The sequence below is a fragment of the Aulonocara sp. 'chitande type north' Nkhata Bay genome, unplaced genomic scaffold (genome assembly GCF_057382095.1).
Source record: "Aulonocara sp. 'chitande type north' Nkhata Bay isolate Kocher_YH1m ecotype deep benthic unplaced genomic scaffold, A_spYH_male_GT1.1 unmapped_scaffold_23, whole genome shotgun sequence".
Classification (NCBI taxonomy): Eukaryota; Metazoa; Chordata; class Actinopteri; order Cichliformes; family Cichlidae; genus Aulonocara; species Aulonocara sp. 'chitande type north' Nkhata Bay.
The window spans coordinates 1,194,471-1,216,038 of NW_028234355.1; the positions used below are offsets into that span (position 1 = coordinate 1,194,471).

At 41.4% G+C, this 21,568-nt stretch overlaps 2 protein-coding genes across 2 annotated transcripts in view; one reads left to right on the forward strand and one right to left on the reverse strand.

Moving 5' to 3' along the window:
• LOC147300619 (uncharacterized) overlaps positions 1 to 2,952 on the reverse strand; it is a 28,776-nt gene extending 25,824 nt beyond the window's left edge. The window contains exon 1 of the mRNA XM_086285058.1: positions 2,702 to 2,952. Coding sequence (XP_086141184.1) covers positions 2,702 to 2,864 — 163 coding nt within the window. The 5' untranslated portion in view covers positions 2,865 to 2,952. The remainder of the gene's footprint in view (positions 1 to 2,701) is intronic.
• Positions 2,953 to 5,329: 2,377 nt separating this feature from the next.
• On the forward strand, positions 5,330 to 12,986 carry LOC147300620 (TELO2-interacting protein 1 homolog). The gene is made up of 5 exons (XM_086285094.1): positions 5,330 to 5,562; positions 6,673 to 6,843; positions 10,312 to 10,460; positions 10,780 to 10,920; positions 12,820 to 12,986. The coding sequence occupies exons 3-5, from the start codon at positions 10,407 to 10,409 to the stop codon at positions 12,886 to 12,888; spliced, it is 264 nt and encodes an 87-aa protein (XP_086141220.1). The 5' UTR covers positions 5,330 to 5,562; positions 6,673 to 6,843; positions 10,312 to 10,406; the 3' UTR covers positions 12,889 to 12,986.
• The last annotated feature ends 8,582 nt before the right edge of the window (positions 12,987 to 21,568 follow it).

Here is a 21,568-nt window from a genome sequence, read left to right on the forward strand (position 1 = left end):
TATTGAGAATTTAGCTTGCGTTTTATGTTGCCACAGAAACATTCACTGATAGTCATTTGTTCACTGGATGATGTTGATAACCTTACAGCTGTCTGGGGTCTGATTTTTAGATGTGACTGCCAGTGATCATCACACACTGTGAATAAACAAACAAATGAACAGCAGCATGATCTGAATATGATCATGAAAGCTTAAAGTATTTTACGACGGCAGGTAAGATATGCTGTTAATGCTAATCTTTTAACATTTTACTAATAAATATGATGCAAATCTCATGGTCCACTACATTCCAAAGATGCTCTGTTGGGTTGAGAGCTGGTAACTCTGGAGACCCGAGTACAGAGAACTCAATGTCATTTTAAGGGAACTGCATATTTTCTCTTTTTTGGACTACTCTCTGTAAATCATGCAGATGTTTGTGCTGGAAATTTAAACAGATCAGCAGTTTCTGAAATACTCAGATCAGCCAATGTGGCACCAACACCCACACCATGATCAAAGTGATTTCAATCACCGTCACTGATCGCTATATGCTGAAATGCATGGACTGCTGCCATCTGATTGGCTGATTACATTTTGGATTAAAGAGTAGTTGAACGGGTGTAGTTAACAAAGTGGCTGTAAGTATGTTTACATAGATGCAGTGTTAGGGAGTAACGGCATACATGTACCGGCGTTATGCATTTAAAATACAAAACATGAGTAACTGTATTCCGATATCCATCCATCCATTCGCTTATCCTTTTCAGGGTCGCGGGGGGCGCTGGAGCCTATCCCAGCTGTTATAGGGCAAAAGGTGAGGTACACCCTGGACAGGTCGCCAGTCTGTCGCAGGGCTAACACATAGGGACAGACAACCATTCACACTCACATTCACACCTAGTGGCAATTTGGATTATCCAATTAACCTATCCCCACAAGCTGCATGTCTTTGGACGGTGGGAGGAAGCCGGAGTACCCGGAGAGAACCCACGCAAACACGGTGAGAACATGCAAACTCCACACAGAAAGACCCCGGCCTGATGGTGGAATTGAACTCAGGACTTTCTTGCTGTGAGGCAACAGTGCTAACCACCGTGCCGCCGATAGTTACCGATAATTTGGTAATAATTAGAATACAGTTACTTCTAAATAAATGGATTACACGATGGTCTTTTCCTGTTTCATATGTCAGGCTATACCCTCTCTAATTTTGTTGATTTCACGCATTACCGGAAACCCAAACAAAACACGCAACAAGAAGCTCTAGTGTAAGTCTCTTGGTAATGTTGGTGGCGTCAGTTATACAATGGACCCAGAAACCGAGCTGCTCTCAACTATAAAGACTCCACCCGAAAGAAACATCTGGAAGTACATTCTTTTTTTAAAGACTAACATTAGCTAGGGCTGTGTGACATGACCAAAATCTCATATCCCAATATAAGACGTTTCTCGTCCCGATAATGATATATATGACAAAATAGTGCTTTTTCTGTAAATTTTGTGAATATTGGGCAACTTGACTTTCATGAAGTGTTTTCAGCTGGGTGTCGTGTACCTGGAGTCGAGTATTTTGACCAATGCACTATATATTTTTAGATATATGTTGTAACGGCCGCCATTTTCTTTTTGAGTATTTATTACACGTGGGGGAAAAGCCTGTTCTAACGTATGAGTCTAAGGTTTATTTTGAGCACCTGATGGCTCTTTTTTGCTTCTCATCTATAAACTCTCTCCACAAACTTTCACATGATTCATGCGTAGGTGGTCGAAGAGGTTTGTCGTGTTTGAGTCCGTGGTGGGAACCAGTCTGGGCATAATTTCCATAGTACAGTTTTCTGATCCGTGTCAGACTTTTCATAACCAAACCATGTCCATGCAACAGGGGGAGCCCCTCATTTAGGAATAACATCCTCAATTTGTTTTGACTGGTCCTTCTGTTTGGAGCTACCAGGTTCTGCCTCATCTTTATTGATTGTACAGCCCTAACGTAAGCCTACTACAACTACCTTGTATTAGTTTATGTAGCTATCTAGGTTATGTCTCACTTCAGAATCTTCGATGTACTATTGCTGTGTGACTCATTACTATTACTGAAGGCTGCATTACAACCTGCTACTTGCAAATAATTATGTGCAGTTCTGAAAGCAAACAGAAAGAAAACCTATTACTGATACAGAAATTGTGTTCTATACGAGATCGCTGCAAAAACTGCAGCCTTGCCTAATGTCCACCCTACTGTTACTCATTTTACATCACGATTTAAAAATTTACTTGAGATTGCTTTCAGAACTGCACATGATTGTTTGTAGCTAGCAGGATGTTAATGCTATGAATCAAGTCTAACAGTCTTTAGTCTATGAAATAACTTTAGCTAAAGCCAGCTAACAATGTTAGCTCGGTGGCTAGTAGCCTTCAGTTATAGCAATAATTCACACAGCAATAGTACATTCAAGTAGTTGTAACAAGCAAGTAATAAAGTAATCCGGACCAAAGTATTCAGAATACGTTATTCACATTGAGTAACTTAATGGAATAGTTACAAACTCCATTTGGGCCATGTATTCTGTAATCTTTCGTGGAAAACATTTTAAAAGTAACCTTCTCAACACTGCACAGATATAACTTCATACACTTTACTGTGGTGTATTACTAGTTCAATGCATTTAGATCATGCCCACGTGAATCACACGATGATCCCGCAACCCTCACACCTCCACACCTGTATTGTGTGACTTTATCCCGGGTCTGATATCAAGCAGTCTTAGCTGACGGATCTCTTCCTCATACCGGACGATCGTTTTTTCAAACTCTGAGAAGATTTCTTCTGCAGCAGAAGTTAATCTCTCCTTGATAAACTCTCTAAGATTCTGAACTGAAGACATTATTGCAACAACAACCGACACGGCCAAACCAACATCTTCAAACTTAATTCAGGATCGCGATGTGATCTCTCAATGGCGCCATTGCTGCTATTCTTCTTCTACTGAATTTACGGTAGGCTGGAGGTATAAAAGGCGTAATACTGCCCTCGTCAGGTCTCCTGATTTCTCTAGTACAGACTCTGCTTTGTCTTTCTACAAAGAGTTGATGACATTAAATACAGATGTTTTAACAGTGCTTGAATGTTTTATTTTGTTTACTCTAGCCTCCAACTCAAACTTTGGTTGCTCCTATGCCCACGTCACTTCCTCCACCAATCAGAATGAGGGTCCGGGTTCAGGAAGACGTCTTCCTGATCCCAGTTCCACAAAGGTCGGTGAAAACTTTTAAGTTTGAGCAGTATATAAAAATAAATCCCAATCTGATTGGTATAGTGTTTTTTTGTTGTTGTTGTTGTTGTTTTGTTTTTAATTTCTGTTTAATCGCCGGTCATTGCTCTGCATCCCAGTGAGGCCAACTCCTGCTCTGTGTCGTGGCTGTGTGAGCAGGCAGCTCAGCGTTACTACCAGAAGTGTGGCCTCCTGCCTCGTCTCTCTCTGCAGAAAGAAGGCGCTCTGCTCTCCCCGCAGGACCAGCTACTGGCCGTCCTGCACACAAATGAAGAGGTGAGGTGACACTGAGGAGAGCCAGAAGTGACCATACTTGGACCACAGACAATTTAAAAGATGCTGAAGACTACCATGATTGGTTGATGAAGTCTGATCACGAGTGTTTAAGACAAATGTTGTCACTGTTGCTATCTTGGATTTTTTTTTAAAAAAACCCACAGTGACAAGAGGATGGCTATGACTGTGAAACAGCTTGCATGTCAGCCAGTGAGCATACTCCTTTTCTTAGGCAAAGTATGGCCCAAATTCATAAAATAGACTTTCTCATAGACACAGAGGTCTTTTTTAAATCACTGATAGAAGGAATGGAGGTTCTAGGTCCTTCCACAATGACTTCATCTTTCATTACCCAGATGAGGCGTGCAGGTTTTAGACTGTATGATTCTGGTAAGAAGGTGAAGGGCTGATTATGTTAAGCTGCCTGAGAAACTACAATCTGAGAAACTGTAAAGATTAGAACCATTTCTATTACCAGACTGGATGCTGACTTGCTTTTGGAGCCAGCTTCCAGAAGACACTGAAGGAATCACAGTTTTTGGGATTGAATCCTTGGCTTCACTTTCCTGCACCAGTGCAGGATAACTGATGGGTTTGTATTGCAGGTTCTGGCTGAAGTTTGCTCGGATCTCCCTCCTCTCCCTGAGCGATACAAGAAGGCCTGTCAAAGTCTGGCAGTGGGTGAGCAACACAGAGGTAATGCATTATAAAACGCACACAAGTGCATTTTTGTATTCTGTTATGAAGTACCATCTCTTTCTACCTGTAGATGAGAACAAGCGTGTCTCCCGGCTATGAGGTTCGGGACCGGGGTTCCTCCGTGTCAGGACTCCAAGTGTCTCGGTTTGGCCGCCTCTTCCCTCGGCCCGCTCCTCCGTGCCCTAAAACTTCAGGCCAGCCTCACGGAGCTGCGAATTTCTGGAAACCGTATGTCTGACGACCTTCTCCCTGAGCTGATTGCCACAACGCTCACATGCCTCGTCTGCAGCTGCTGGACATTTCTGCCAACTGCATTACAGGGGACGGCCTGGAGAAGGCTGTAAATGCTTTAAAGGGACAGAGTGCACCTGCATTCCCGGTAAGGGCCTCAGCTAGCCAATAGTGGCAGCTCCAGGTTTACCATCTAACCTGTATTTAAGTACCTCTGGTCTTAATAACTACCTTAGATCTTAATAACAAGCTAACCTGATTCATATCAATGATATCTGTCAGAGAGAATTGGCTCTCGTGATCATTTGCTTTTTCTGCTCGTTTCCACTCAAAGTGCCTGGAGGAGCTGGACCTCAGTATGAACCCACTGGGGGACGGCGTGTCTGAGTCTCTGTCCTGTCTGCTGTCCTGCTGCCCTGTGCTAGCCAAGCGGTCTCTGCAGGCCTGCGGCCTCACTGCTCGTTTCCTTCAGCAGCATCGACTGCTGCTAGCCAGCGCGCTCACAGGTGACTCTAACAAGCAGCTGACTGAAGCCTTAAGCTTCACTGAACTCCCACCCATAAGCAAAACTGCAACTAACTTTACATCTTCTGAACGTTCAGGCACAGGCCATTTGAAAGCAGTGTGCCTGTCCCTCAATCCCCTAGGCTCCACCGGCTTTGAGCTGGTGTTAAAAAGACTGCCCCTCCACTGCCTCCCACACGTGGACCTGTCAGCTGTCTGCAGAGGGCCTGCTGATTACCCGGCACTGGAACACCTCGCCAAAGTCCTGTCACAGGTGTGCATGCAAAAATCATGCAATGTCATTTATTGTCGAAAGATATAATTGTGCAATCAGGTTAAGACTTTTGTGTTTTTGCAGGACGAGTGCTCTCTGACCCACCTCAGCCTGGCTGCAAATGGGCTGACAGACAGCAGTGTAGCTACCTTGGCGAGGTGTGCGTGTGTGAGAGTCAAGACCTGGACAGTTTGTCAGAGCTGGTCCAGGATATCCGTCTTTGCTCTCAGGCCCTCAACAAGCTGGACCGACAGACCTTGAAGCAGAGCTGGGACAGGACTCAGTCACACGGACACTTTCTCTGCCACCTCTACTTGAGGGTGGCAGGTGTGTTCATAATAAATAATTAATAATGAATTATTAATTTCCTAATAATTCATAATAAAAGTGGTCATTTTTATAAACATTTTGTTTAATGAGGCTACACCAAAAAGAAACAAGATAAAAACAAAATAAAGTGACATGGCGTCCACCGACAGTCTGTGGATAGCTTGTGTTTTATGCATTTTTGTCTGCCTTATTTATACATGTAAAGCTCTGTATCTGTATAAAGAGTTTGTGTTAGTGTGTGAGAGGTTTTGTGTCACAATGGTCCTGTTTTGGAGGATTTGATTAAAAAAAACCAAACATAATTAAAGTAACCAACGATGCTATACGTTGACATCGTTCTTTCACTGTAAGACTCAGCAGGCTATGGTGAATAATCACAGCGATTTTCAGGTCTCTGAAGAAATCTATCTAGGAGCTATGACAGTGTAAAGACACCCTGCAATTTTAAATGTGTGGCGACATTTGAATGAGGCGCATACCAGTAGAGGGAGCCAACGCACCACGAATGGTACACAGCCACAGATGCGCTAGAAAACTGAGAGAGGCCGACAGTGATCGCTTACTTTTTGTAAGGGGCTTGTTGAGATTAAATAGAACAAGTTACAAAGCATTAAAACATGTTAAAAACACAACAGCCTTATTAAACGCAGAGTAGTTTGGGCCCAGAAGTAGGATTGATCACGTCATCACTTAAAGACCGGATAGACACACGGTGAAGTTACTCATGTTTACTGTTGTTGCCACTTTCTAAATGTAGCAGGATGAATATTATATGTACTGGTTGATCCCACTTTTTTGAGGAGAAATAACTTTGCTCGTTATCAAATTATCAGTATCTCTGGAAACATTTAATACATTGTGATGGTTTAAATGCTCAGTCGTTTTCTCTTGTAGAATTCATATTCATAATAATATTTAGACAGCGGCACTATAGGTGTTGGCAGTTTTTGCAGTTTTACAAGCCCTCACGGTAAAAATATGGAATTAAATGTCACTAATGGGCTCTTCTCAAAAAAATCAGCGTCTGTGTCACACTGATTTTGATTAACTGACTTATTTTATTGTAATCAAACCTATTTTGATATTGTTGTCTTGTTTTTCCTTTAGCGAGGTGGTTTCCTTCCAATTGTAGCAGTACCAGTACGTCTGCCAGCTCCAGGTAGAGCTCCAGTGACCAGGAAGACCTCAGCATTCACCAATTCCTGCTGAATTACCGCAAACAGAAAGAACTGACAGAGGGCATTGGAATAGAGGATGATTATAACACTGAAGACCAAGGTAATAGGTCTGTCTAAGGGCCAGTGGAATATAAGCTATATGTTGTAGTGGTGATTATTTTAGATTAGGGCTGCCACGATTAGTCGACTAGTCACGATTACGTCGACTATCAAAATCGTCGACGACTGATTTAATAGTCGACGCCTCGTTTGAAGCATCACAAAAGACGCAGGAATAAGTAGTAGGATTTAAGAGTGTAATAACGGACTGAAATAGAAGATGGCAGCACTGTATGTACAAGGATGCCAGCTGCCGTTAAACCCCAAAGAAGAAGAAGCTGTATCCCAGAATTCATAGCGCAGCGCAGCTCAGTTTACAACAATGGCAGCAGCTAGTTAGTTTTAATATTACTCTTATTATTCTTTCTGGGTCACAAAATAAACGATTAAAATATTTTCAGGCGAGAATGTAGCTGTGTAAACCTCAAATATTTGCTCAGTTTATCAAGACACCACACGTTTTCGGAGACGTCTGTTACCCACTAGTTCGATAGCTAACTGGGGGCAAGGCTCACTAGGGCTGTATCCCAATTCAGGGTCTGCAGCCAAAGTACGCAGCCTCAACGATCCTCAAGGGCCGCGTACTTAAAGACTGCTAAGGCCGGAAGTGCGAGGCTTGTGAAATGGGACGGTCTAGCCCAGGTTTCCTAGCAACCATGATACTAACAGCTGGAAACGTTTCATACAGCTTTGTTTGACAGAAATGAAGGAGAAAATCTTTTGTTCATTTGTTTGTTTGTTTCTACATGAGCTTTGATCATTCTCTGTAAGATTAAGCTCAGCTATTGAACGGCGTATATTTTAAAGTAAAGGCTTTAAAACCAAGTTAGTACAAACGTCACTAATGTCACATAACTTTGCCGACATGTGGCCAACAGTAATGTTTTAATGTTCTTCGTTATTAAACATTTGCACATAAATAAGTGACATAATATTCAGTACTTAAAGTTTACTCTTCGGGCGCCCCTCATCCGCTGTTTTTTTCGGCAAAATTATCCACACCCACCGCTGCGCTATGCATTCTGGGATATGTTGGGCCAACGAAGTCTACACCGCCACGTCCTTAAAATTCAGGGAAATGAAGGACGCATTTGAGGGCCGCATTTCGAGCAGCCTTCGAATTGGGACAGCCTTCGTCGCGTCGCGGTGACGTAATCGGCCTTAAAATGCGGCCTTTAAGGCTGCAGACCCTGAATTGGGATACAGCCTAGTAGTGATGTGCGATACCACTGATTTCCTTTCCGATCCAATACCAAGTAATATTCAGGGTGGTATCGACGATACTGATCCGATACCGATACTTTATACAAAAACGTATTTTATTTATTGTATCTCAAATTATAGCATCATAATGATTACAGGATATCAGATTACTTGTTCTTATCACTTAATAATGCAGAATTATCATGTAGAAATAAAAAAAACTGAAGTTGTGCGCTATTTGAACACCTTGCCTGCCTGCAGCACTAAAGGACTCCATGAGAGAGGTCTGTCTCGCCCTAGCAGCACCTGTCCCCTCCTCCTCTTCAGTTCGTCTCAACATACGCGCCTCATATTCTGTGATATGATTTACTCTGAGGTGTTTGACAAGGTTAGTGATGTTGCCACAACCATACATGCCAACCCTCCCGATTTTTCCGGGAGAATCCCGGAGCCACCATTCTCCCAAATTTCCACCTGGACAACAACATTGAAAAACCATATTGCAGCATTCATAGCACGGCCCAGCCAATTCCAGTTTACAACAATGGCGGCAGCAACTTAGTTTTAATATTACTCTTATTTCTCTTTCTGGGTCGCAAAAAACAAAAACAAAACTTTTAACATATTTTCAGGTGAGAATGTAGCTGTGTAAACTTCAAATATCTGAGCCGATCGACACATCGTCTTCAAACCCCCGCGATCTTTCACCACTCGGGTTAAACATGATATATAAGTCACTTTGATAACTTAAAAATGTTATTGTTTGGCTTTTTCAGTGTTTTATTTGTTCGTGAGTAAATCGGTTTGGCTGAGATTAAAGTTATTAGATTAGATCAAATTAAATTTAACTTTATTAATCCCTCGGGAGGGTTCCTCCGGGGTTTTCACACAGCTGAATAAACATCAAACAGAAAACTAATTAAAGTGTGAGACGGTCGAGAGTTTACGCCAGCGCCCGGTTATATTTTAGATAGCAAGGAGCAGACGGCAGTTTCACTCCACCGAGGGAACTCATGACGTACTACCCGGCTTTCTTTAGACCGCGAAGGGCGGGTCCTCAGGTGGAAGCAGCCTCTGAATTTCGACACCCCCGCTGTTTCCGGGCCGGCTAATAATAACGGTGACATTTAACGTATTTTATCCGATAAATAAACCCTGTAAAATGTATTTATCACCCCCCCAACAGCCCTTTTGAATGTCTCCCTAATTCTGAGGTCTCAAGGTTGGGAAAGTATAGCCACCACACCTCACTGTTGGAGCACTTTTTTGCCACATGTATTGCAAACCATGTCTCAGCTGTTTGTGGAGGTAAAATACGTCCGCACAATTACGCTCTGCCATTGTTGTGAGTGCGCGCGCCAAGGGGCTGCGAGACATTTATACAGCCGTATTTCGCACATGACTATGAAAGGCGGAAGAGGAAGTAGTTCCTTTGAATGTAGACAATCCGAATATTATAGTTTCTTTCCACTGTGTTGCTGTTAATGATAAACTACAAATTTACCCTAAATTACTAAAAAATATCGATATTTTAATGTGAGAATCGATTCTAGAACATAAATGACTGGTATCGGAGGAATCGATATTTCAGGATTGATCCGCACATCACTACAGCCTAGAGCCTGTGAGAACACCGGACTCCTGCAAATCGTTTTCAAACCCTTTCGCTACTCAGGTTAAACATGATATATAAGTCACTTAGATAACTTAAACATGTTATTGTTTGGCTTTTTTTGATAATTTTATTTATTCCTGAGTAAATCGGTTTGGCTGAGATTAAAGTTATAGTTTTTACACAGCTGAATAAACGTCAAGCAGACAACTGATTATCAGAAGTGTGAGATGCTCGAGAATATACTCCAGTGTCCTGTTATATTTTAGATAGCAAGGAGCAGACGGCTGAGTTTATTAAACTTCACCGAAACAATCTGCAAATTTCATTAAAATTTAATAAACTATCATCTTGTCTTTATTTTTAGTTAGCACAGACCTTAAACACTTAAAGCTGTAAGCTAAAGATAGTTATATAAGAGCAGATGCTGCTGGTGGAATAAGCTGTACGTTTTACGTCCAATGGATGCATGATCTGATTAGTCGACTAATCGCAAAAATAATCGGTGACTAGTCGACTATCAAAATAATCGTTTGCGGCAGCCCTATTTTAGATTCAGAGTGTAGAGGAGATGGATCATTGTAATTAAGAGTCATAGAAATCTGAACCTCACTGCTAAACTGGCGGTCTAACTGTACATGTGCTCCATTGCAGAGGTCCTTCCCCTTGAGTGTGAGGATGTTGAAGATACTGGTAGTCCTGATGTGAAAGCAGAGCTTCCCTCCCACCTCAGCATCACTAAGGATGTTATGGAGCGCTGCATTCATCTGCTGTCTGATCCCAGCCTCAGGCTCCGACTCAAGGTACTGTATCAGTAGTTTTATGTAGAGTCAACTGTTGGACTAATAACAAAAATAATCATTCTTGTGAAGGTAGGACCGCCAGCGTTGGTACAATTCATCCTGTCAGAACTGTGTGGAGGACTGTTCAGTGGTGTAATGCTCATCAAGGAAAAACATTCAGTCTGGTCCAGGAGTGAAACAGAAATAAGTCTGTGCTGAAGTCGTGCCTGCTCAGGAGTTTGGGCTCTCAATGAAGACCTCAATAATTAGTTTCAGCTCACATATAATCAGGATCAAAACAGAGATAATTGTTAGGTGTGTTGTGTTTCTTTGTCCTTAGGTACTGGACGTGCTGGAGTTGTGCGTTCAGGTGCTGAATGACAGGGAAAATGAACTGCTGCCTGTGGCTCATCACTGCTGGCCAGCACTCCTGCAGAGACTCACAGCTGATGACCCATTAGCAGTCCTCAGAGCCTTCAGGGTAAGTAAAACAAACCTCTCTTTTCATTACGTGAGTCAAAATTATTCAAGTCGTCTTTAGTTTTAAACTCTTAGTAGTAGTGATGGGCAGATGAAGCTTCATGAAGCACTGAAGCTTTTCATCCAATTGGTTCACCCCAGTGCAAAGCTTCTTGAAGCTTCATTTGCTCTAGTAGGACACCTACTGGACGTAAAAATATTAGTTGGCATGAATTTGAAGAGTGTGGCCTTTTGCACACAGCCTGTAAATGTCAACAACTAAAGGAGTGTGTAAAACATGTATATTGTAGTGATGGCAGCATACTGTGTATATTTATACTGGCAGTATGGAAAATGATTATTTGGAAATGCTTAAAATGGAAATGATCATTTACTGTGAGGTGTGGTTGGGGGTGTGGACAGTGGTTGTGCTTTTGTAACGTTGAGGTATGGACAGCTACACACTGAGGCTTTGAGCCTCAGTCCTGCCTGTTCACATTTTATTCTGTAAAAACAAAATTTTCACTGCTTTTATGACCTTTTAGTGGGGAGAACATAGCTAGGATTTAATGATTTCACAAATCTTTTGAATCCTTTGTCCTCCACAATGCTAAATGGCTGGGAGTCCTCAATCACCATGCTAACCAGGTCTTCATCTATTTGAGATTGTTCTCCTGAGGAAAGACAATAAAGACAAAGCACAAATATAAATATCACACACGTAACTTATTACAGTTGTATAATATTGTTATATCATTTAGTAACATTACTGCATGCTATATTATCATGACATTTGATGGCTCACCTGGTCTTGCTCCACAATCGGTGTTCCCCTTATTCTCATGCAAAGCTCTGTAGTGCCTAAGCATGGATGAGGTGTTGTTGTTATAGCCCAGCTCCCTGGCACATAGCAAACACTTCACCTTGTACAAAAGTACAGACAGCTTAACATAAATTGTATTGCACCATCAGTATTATGAAAATACATCTTCTGTGGAAATTTACATACCTTGTTGGGAGATATAAGATCAAAATGTTCCCACACAGCGGAGGACATCCTCCTCTTCTTAGCTGGCTCCATTCTCTCCTGACTTTCTCTCTAAACCTCCAAACTCTCACTAACCGCAACTCTCCATCAAACACCCACATTTTGAATGAAGTCTGAGGGGTTTATATCGCTGTCATAGCTCGCGGCAAAGTTCGAACCACTTCATGAACCAGTCACGTGGTACAGCCGGGCAGCGAGGCTTCGGACGTCATCATTTTCAGCTCTTCCCATAAATGAAGCAAGCCTCGATACGCGCATCGCGGAAACGCCCCCTCCATTACTCGACACAAGCTTCGAAGCCTCGATACAGAACGTCACATCACTACTTAGTAGTCAAAAAATGAAAGATGGTGCCCAACAACAGGCTTATTTCATTCAGAAATAGTTCTGTTATTTTCTTTTTTGGGTTGTAATGTGAAGACTCTTTAAACTAACATTTCTTCTATCAGCACAGAAAGATCACTGTGTGGATGCCTTCTTAGAGGCTGCTTTTCAAACTGTCTCAGAGAATCACAAAGTAGGACTTTGTGATAAATGAAGCTGATAGTTTTTTGTGATCTTTGGTGCAAGTGTCAGCTGATTCAACTTGTCGGTGTAAATTAGGCTACTCGTCAGCTCCTGTCATCAGCTGGAATATTTTTAAATTCGTTATTCATATTTTCATTGATGAACTGACAAATACAGACACGTTAAGTCTGTAAACAGTCATTTATTCACTCAGAGCTGCTGCTGGGAAATTGTTTCATCAGCTTTTGGATATATACGAGTTTTTTAAATACTACAATTCATCCAGGAGTATACAACGGTAAAGTTTTATTGAATTTTGACAGCTTGCTGCTTTTGTACATTACATTTTTGTACATTACATGCCAGGTGCTGTTTGTGCTGGGTGAAAGATGTGGGGACTTTGTGAGGAGAACTGTACCTGGGCTCTGGCAATGATCAAAGCAGCCACAACATGGACAAATCAGAGCAAGACAACTATTCTTAGTATGACGCCTCACTTTATGGAGATTGGTGCAACAAGAAGCCCATTTATGTAAAACCACATTGAAGATAGATTACCTCTTATCTTATCTTATCTTATCTTATCTTATCTTATCTTATCTTATCTTATCTTATCTTATCTTATCTTATCAAAGCCTATTTGATTACACGGCTGTAACTTTCTTGTAGGAATAAACTTAATGGTTCTTCTTAAATGAATGAGTTATAGTCAGCTTTCTTCCTGTGATTGAGACAACAGCAATACAAGTTTGTGTCTGTACTTTAGTACAGAGATGAAGACGTCTCTATACTAAGGTTAACAATTAGGTTGTTAGCCTGATTTGACATTAAAGCTGTGTGTGGGGAGATGCGTCGTCAGAAAAAGCCAAAAAAGTCAAAGAACTCATTGAAACTCTTTCACCACCAGGTGGCAGTCTTGTATAACAATGAAAATCAACCATTGGTATCATCGTCAGGGCATCTCTGTTTTATTATAAAAACCTTAAACTGTGAAACAGTTTGACATCCTAAATGCATGACGGTGATGTTATTACTAAAAATGCCTCTTCACTGTGGCAGCTCTGTCATTCAACATATTTTAAACATGACTTTGATGATACGGACCACAGCCAGCTGTGCCAGCAGGATGCTGCTCAGGTCCAAACTGCACACACAGCTACGACTGCAAGCAGCTCTTCTTATACCCAACTGAGAAACGTGATTGTTCAATCAGCGAATCATGAGGTGACAGCGAAGGAGGCCGTTTAATTGATAAGATCAGAGAAGTTGTTGTTGTTGTTTTTGTTTACTTTGTGCTCAACATACTCCCATTAGCATGTTGAAAATATTCAAGGCCTGCAGGCTTCTGCCATTACATTCCCAATTATGCAATTATGAGCTGCTTGTGTAATTTTTGGTCACCTGCGCAGTGTATTAACACAACTGATCTGAAATCACAGAAAAACAAAAAATCCGAGTAGTAGTTAGTAGTACCACAGACACGTTTAGTGAATTATTTTCATAACTTGAAATGCAAATATAAATTGTAAATTTTGAAAACTTGTGCACAAACTTTGTAAATAAAGTTATATACAACTATTTATCTAAAAATGCAGCCAGTGCATGTAGTGGGGTTTTTTTGGACAACCATTAAAAAGTACTACGATAGCTAAAATGAGAGAACGATCAAGTGTCACAATAAGATGCCACACAAATTATTTGTGCCTGTAAAAAAATAAAAAAATAAAAAAATAGTTTGTCCGCCACAAGACAGAAGAGAACTCCACAGGGATCCAGTTTTCCATTTGGAGACAGTGTTTACATTGCAATCTGCTTTTGTGACATTCATTAGTACCCTCACGACACTCAAAACAAAGCAACGAACACACAACACACTAACTATAAGCTCCACGCTAAACGTCACAAATCTTTCACATCTCAAAACTCTCTCTCGCTGCCATCACTCCCAAAACTTTCCCCTCTTCCTAAACAACCAAATCTCACGTGTTGCCATTTTTTTTATTGCTCAACATGGTACATTTTTCCACCAATAGGAAAGAGGTGGCTTTTTTTTTCTTTCTTTACTGTTTCAAGTAATAATTTTACACAGGTAAAACCATTACTTGAAAATGATTACAAACACTGATGTGAAGCTATTGGATGCCTGACAAAGGATAAATGGGGACAAAATACAACACGTGGAAATAAAGACAGAGCCTTTAATGGTAAAATAATGTCTTATCACATTATAATTAAAAATCAGAATAATCAAATAAGTACAGTTGAAGATCACATGAAGTTGTCTAAGGAGCTTTGAAAAGAAAGCAACTAGACTTTGAATAGTGGGTTAAAGACCCTCTTAAGTGACCATCCCCACTAGCGTTTAAATACACGGGACTCTGCACCATTTGGTCTTAGAAGAGAGGAAGCCTTCTGAACCAGGTGAAACATAGAGGAGTCCAGTTGTTGTTTTTTTCATGCTCTTAGACTACTGTGACCTGGATGACTGAGAACCTACACTGACATTACATGAAGCTGTTTGCTGATTACATAAATTTTAGTTTTAACCTTTCGGGCCCTACATGGTCAGGCTCCTCAGTATATGTCTGACCTGCTGAAACCTCATTCATCTTCCCGAGCTCTAAGGTCATCAGGTCAGAGTCTGCTAGCTCGTGGTGATCGGGCCTTTCAGGCAGTGGCACCACGGTTGTGGAATTCTCTTCCACTGTTTTCACACTGCACTGACTCCATTGTTTCTTTTAAAAAGCAGCTAAAGACATTTTTATATACACAAGTTGTCAACTAATTAGTTGTTTTTATGTTGTTTTACATTGTTATTTCTTATATTTTCATTCTTATTCATTTTCATTCTCTGTATTGTGAATCACTTTGTGATTTTTATCTGTGAAGCATGCTATATAAATAGATTTTACTTTACTTTTACTTACTTACTTTGCCTTTGTACATAAAAAAACAAACAAACATCCAAACTCTTGCTAACGATAACCATCTTAGCTCTTATCTCCTCACTTTCAATTTTTGACAATTGTTTTGCTTACACCGAAGTGTTGTATGTAATATAGAATATATACAATACCAGTTATTGAACATGAACTGTTGTGCACATCAATTCATGACACAACAGAATGACAGCAGGAAGCCACATACCAGTTACAATACCAGTTATTGAACATTACAGAACATTACAGAGTAATAAAATCCAGCCTCCAATAAACAGATTATCACAGTATGTTGCTTTAATACCTAATACTCCTCTAAACCTGGCTTGTTAGGACATGTCTTCCATCACCCTAACAATGATTATGTGTAATATGACAGAGGGCTGTCATACAGTCCAGTACAGCGATCAAGAAAGGTAACAAATATGTAGTGTTGTCTCCCTCTAGTGGCAGGAAATAAGTCTTAAAATAGCATGTGCCAAGACCTTTTTGTTTTTTCCTCTTAGTCTTCATAGGATTAGTTTGCAAGTTCACTGTTTAAGTTTTTATTGTGAAAATGAGATAAATGCTGAAAAATAGTGGCAAATAAAAACTAGTCCCTTTGGCTAAAATAACATCAGTTGGTTGGTGCACAGCAAGAAAAAAAAAAGGTGTGTGTGTGCAGGGGTGTAAGGCCCCGGGGCCAAGCAAGGACTAATCCGGCCCAAAGGAAAATGTGAGGGAGAACACAAATGTTGGACATTTAACTGTGTTTTATAAGTTTTGCATTTTCCTCTGCTGATAAAGACCTTCCTCACAGCTATTTAAATTATACCAAAGTAATAAATAAATGATTAAATGATAGAAATCTTCCTGTTATTTCACAACTATAGAAATTTCAGATTTTACAGTGATTAAAAGCTTTCTCTTTTTTAATTATAATGAGATATCTCTACCACATCAAGGCACAAGCAATAGAAAAAGCCTTGTTAAAGGGATACCTGAACTTTTACACGTGTATTTCCTACACTTTATGCCCCCAAAACGACTTAAAACTATCTGTGCACAAGTAGTACACAAGAGCATTGATACATTTGATTTTTAATATTCTTTTATTGTCCGCAACTCATAAACTATACTAAAACATAATGACAGCATAACCTTTTTGTCAGTTTGTGCTCATGTAAATGTGTTCATATACATTCAAGTGGCTTCAAAGTGCTTTCTTCAAACATGACACCTGACATACAAAAAAGTGAAACAATATTTGCACATTTAACAATATCCAGACCACTGCTGTGCTTGTTTTGGCTCAGCCAAACAGTTAAGGTGTGCTTTACATCCATGTCTGTCCACTCATGATATACTATACATATGTAGTTAGTTATGGCTAAAAACTCTCCTTTGATTACTGACTTGCATTCGCTTCATCAATGAATCAGAGTGAACATTTGTCCTAGATTAACACTGTAGGGTCTTTACCTTACAATATGACGTGCCTTGATAAAAGATTTGTTGACAGTGGTGCTATATGAATAAAACTGAACACATCTAAAAGTCTTCCGGAAATTTGGCTTTATTAGAACAGGATGGATTGATGACCACAGCCCTCTCAGCACAGGGCTGACAGGACTTTTCCCCATATAGTAAATAAAACACAAAATAGATTAAGACAGAATACTATACCAAACTTAAAGACAAAAGGGCATTAACTGTTTTATCAGCTCTTGCTTTTCAAAGACAATGAGGAGCAAAGTACAGTTAGAAGTGTTTGTTCTGATGGAGACTTTTAAACTGTAAACAGCGACTAAGTGAACAAGAATCTGTGTCCACGAATCCTGGGCAGTGACAACACTTAAACACCATCGTCCAAAATCCTCAGTGCAACCCCTTATCAAAAAGTTTGACATATTTTACAACCATTAAATGTTAGAGAAGCCTCTGAAAAAGAGGTCACAGTTACTACCTGAGCAAAAACCTCTGCTTATGCTCACAGACCCTAAATCGTAACAAATAAGACAATAACAACAACACGAGTGATGACAAAGTGACACCAAAGGTTGGTGAAGAGCAAGCATGAAGTGAGACATTGTGTGCACACTTTCTCTTTTAAAAAGTATAATGCTAACTCTTTTTGGAGCTGGGTAGGTATACTACTGTATATGCTGAATTTACCAAACATGCTCAGCTGCTGGAAATTGATAAGCAAAGTGAGAGTGAAGACGAGGTGAAACCAAAACAATTAGCTGAAAGAATCTAAAATGTCCTCTGGGTTGTTCAACATTTAGAACAACTCCCTAAAATGTTTAGATCACAGATTCTGTGGGTTTAAGATTTGTGATCATTTCTGTGAGGAAAACAGAAGAAAAATGTTTCCCGTGTGAGCTTGGCTACTATTGCCGTGCGAATTGTGAAGACTGTTATTTTTAGATAAACAGTCAAAGTGTCCCAGTGGAGGAAAGCATAGCTGTGACATGTAACATTTTAAAGCTTGTCTTTATTTATTTTTAAGACTGTACATGCCACATTAAAGACCCATGTATTTTGAACATGCGTGTGCCATGTGTGTGCATTCAACCTTTGCGTTTGATAACATTCTCCCATTTCTGTTGTCGGAAATATTTATGGTAAGTCCTCATTTGAGCATGAAGCTCAGACGGACAAGGTACGGCACGTTTTTCTCTTTCTAAACACAGGATCTGGGAGGCCTCCCCGTGCACGCATGATCTGCCTCTCCCCTATACCCTGCCCCAATTTATATGTTTATATTTAGGCCTGATATTAATTTCCATCACCACCATAGCTTGGAGTTATTTATTTTTAGACAGCAAGGAGCAGCTTGAAGTGAGCTGTGATATGTAAATTGTTGTGATCCATTACAGGTGTCTCAGCGCCCACACATGGGACACATGGTCTGATGTTTAGAGAGAAGAAGATGAAAAGGGTTCAGCCAGTTTGGCAGAAATCTCTGCACACGAGTGTTTATGGAAGCTAAATTTGATAACAATGTATCAGAGCTGGAGGTAATTCAAGTTTTGATATAAATATTTCTTGTCACCACACCAGACTGCAAAGCAAGTTTAGCACAGCCAAGGGTTTTCTTTCTTTTTTTCTTTTTCTTTTTTTGTTAGCTGGGATAAACCCCAGTCAGAGCTTCATGAAGACAGTTTTAGCAATTTGATCCATTCTTTGCATAAAGTGGAAAAACCAAGTGCCACCTTCAGTCAAGAGCAGGGGTGGGAATTTAATTTACCCCAAAGGGAAACTGGGACTGTTGTGGAGGGGCACACCGATAAGCTAAACTCAATTCTGCTAAATACTAATTTTATATCTTTCTAAAACTGCTACCGGTAACTGTAGATGTTACAGTTTAGCAATGGAAAAGTGAAATGGGCATATTAAATGGACATATATATATATATATATTAGGCCTGGGAGCTTGAGGGTCCTGCGCAGTATCTTAGCTGTTCCCAGGACTGCGCTCTTCTGGACAGAGATCTCCGATGTTATTCCCGGGATCTGCTGGAGCCACTCGCCTAGCTTGGGAGTCACCGCACCTAGTGCTCCGATTACCACGGGGACCACCGTTACCTTCACCCTCCACATCCTCTCGAGCTCTTCTCTGAGCCCTTGGTATTTCTCCAGCTTCTCGTGTTCCTTCTTCCTGATATTGCTGTCATTCGGAACCGCTACATCGATGTCTCTTTCAAACAGGTGCCGGTCCTCACCTCTGCAGTGCTGCCGTCTCCTGTAGCGCTGCATGGTTCTAAGCTAAGTTTCCTTTCCTTTTTCTGTTCTCTCAGATTTGTCCTCAGGTTAGAAGTGTCTGTGTTGTGCAGCTGGTCTGGTCTGTCTCTAGACAGTTCAGGCTTCACCCACTAGTTAAATGGTGGAGGCTCACAGCGACATACTCAACACACAAGTTTCTGAACTCTGCATGAGGGTTTCTCCGACGAAGTGAGGGCCGTGAGGCACAGCTCCCCGTCCCCCGGTGACCCTGCTAGGTCCACCTTCTTAGGGAAACCCTCTGCAGAGGAGCTGACAGAGCCAGGAACTTGTGAGTTGCGTGTGTCCACTCAGGCATCATTCATGCTTGTTCTGTAGGCAGTTCCTGTCAGAAGGAGGAGGCGCAGCAGGAGCGTCGGGGGGCGGAAGACGGTGCCTCAGTGCCTCTCTCCTTCTGACATTGTTAAAGAAAACACAACAAATTTATAATTATGTAGATAATTACATGTAGATAATGTCCTCAAGTTCTGTATAACCACTTTTTCCTCTCTCTGTGTTTGTTTCTCGTTCGTTGTTGTGTGTGTTTGTGTGCATTTGTCTCTTTCAAACAGGTGCCGGTCCTCACCTCTGCAGTGCTGCCGTCTCCTGTAGCGCTGCATGGTTCTAAGCTAAGTTTCCTTTCCTTTTTCTGTTCTCTCAGATTTGTCCTCAGGTTTGAAGTGTCTGTGTTGTGCAGCTGGTCTGGTCTGTCTCTAGACAGTTCAGGCTTCACCCACTAGTTAAATGGTGGAGGCTCACAGCGACATACTCAACACACAAGTTTCTGAACTCTGCATGAGGGTTTCTCCGGCGAAGTGAGGGCCGTGAGGCACAGCTCCCCGTCCCCCGGTGACCCTGCTAGGACCACCTTCTTAGGGAAACCCTCTGCAGAGGAGCTGACAGAGCCAGGAACTTGTGAGTTGTGTGTGTCCACTCAGGCATCATTCATGCTTGTTCTGTAGGCAGTTCCTGTCAGAAGGAGGAGGCGCAGCAGGAGCGTCGGGGGGCGGAAGACGGTGCCTCAGTGCCTCTCTCCTTCTGACATTGTTAAAGAAAACACAACAAATTTATAATTATGTAGATAATTACATGTAGATAATGTCCTCAAGTTCTGTATAACCACTTTTTCCTCTCTCTGTGTTTGTTTCTCGTTCGTTGTTGTGTGTGTTTGTGTGCATTTGTCTCTTTCAAACAGGTGCCGGTCCTCACCTCTGCAGTGCTGCCGTCTCCTGTAGCGCTGCATGGTTCTAAGCTAAGTTTCCTTTCCTGTTTCTGTTCTCTCAGATTTGTCCTCAGGTTTGAAGTGTCTGTGTTGTGCAGCTGGTCTGGTCTGTCTCTAGACAGTTCAGGCTTCACCCACTAGTTAAATGGTGGAGGCTCACAGCGACATACTCAACACACAAGTTTCTGAACTCTGCATGAGGGTTTCTCCGACGAAGTGAGGGCCGTGAGGCACAGCTCCCCGTCCCCCGGTGACCCTGCTAGGTCCACCTTCTTAGGGAAACCCTCTGCAGAGGAGCTGACAGAGCCAGGAACTTGTGAGTTGTGTGTGTCCACTCAGGCATCATTCATGCTTGTTCTGTAAGCAGTTCCTGTCAGAAGGAGGAGGCGCAGCAGGAGCGTCGGGGGGCGGAAGACGGTGCCTCAGTGCCTCTCTCCTTCTGACATTGTTAAAGAAAACACAACAAATTTATAATTATTTAGATATTTACATGTAGGTAATGTCCTCAAGTTCTGTATATATTTACATTTAAAGGATGATCATGGTGTTGATGATGGCGTTAAGCCAGAGGACAGTGTTTCAAATGTTGTTGGTAAATCTTCAGTCACTAAAAGCTCATCTAGTGGTAAAGTGAGCACAACTTCTTCTGCCAAAATCAAGGCAAAAGCAGAAAAGGCAGCATTACTCGCTTGTATGGCAGTCTTAAAAGAGAAGCATGCTTTGGAGGAGCAAGAGCTAAAGCTAAGGAGGAAACGTGAACAGCTTGAGCTTGAAGCGCTGCTTTCTGCCTCTTCTGCAAAGTTAGCTGTTCTCCAAGCTGCTGAAGTTCAAAGTATATCTAACATATCGTCCAATGCTATGAATTCATATTATGAAAGGGAAATCAAGAAAACAGCTGCTTCAGCCACAGTCAAGCCTAGTACACCAGTCAATGAAGATAAACCTGCAGTGCAAATAGTACAGACTGAAAGCAACATATCTGCAATGATCCTGCCAGGAACGGAAATTGAAGGTGAGCCACAAGCTGAAACGGTCATCACAATGCAATTTCACAATGTGGATCCTCCATCGCCCAGGTCAATTCCTACAGCGGCAGAAGGACGGTTGGAGGACATTTGTACCATTTTACAAAGACAAAATGAAATAACTGCAACCCTTGTTCAGCATCAGCGTGCATCGTCATTACCATCCAGGAAAATACCTGTATTTG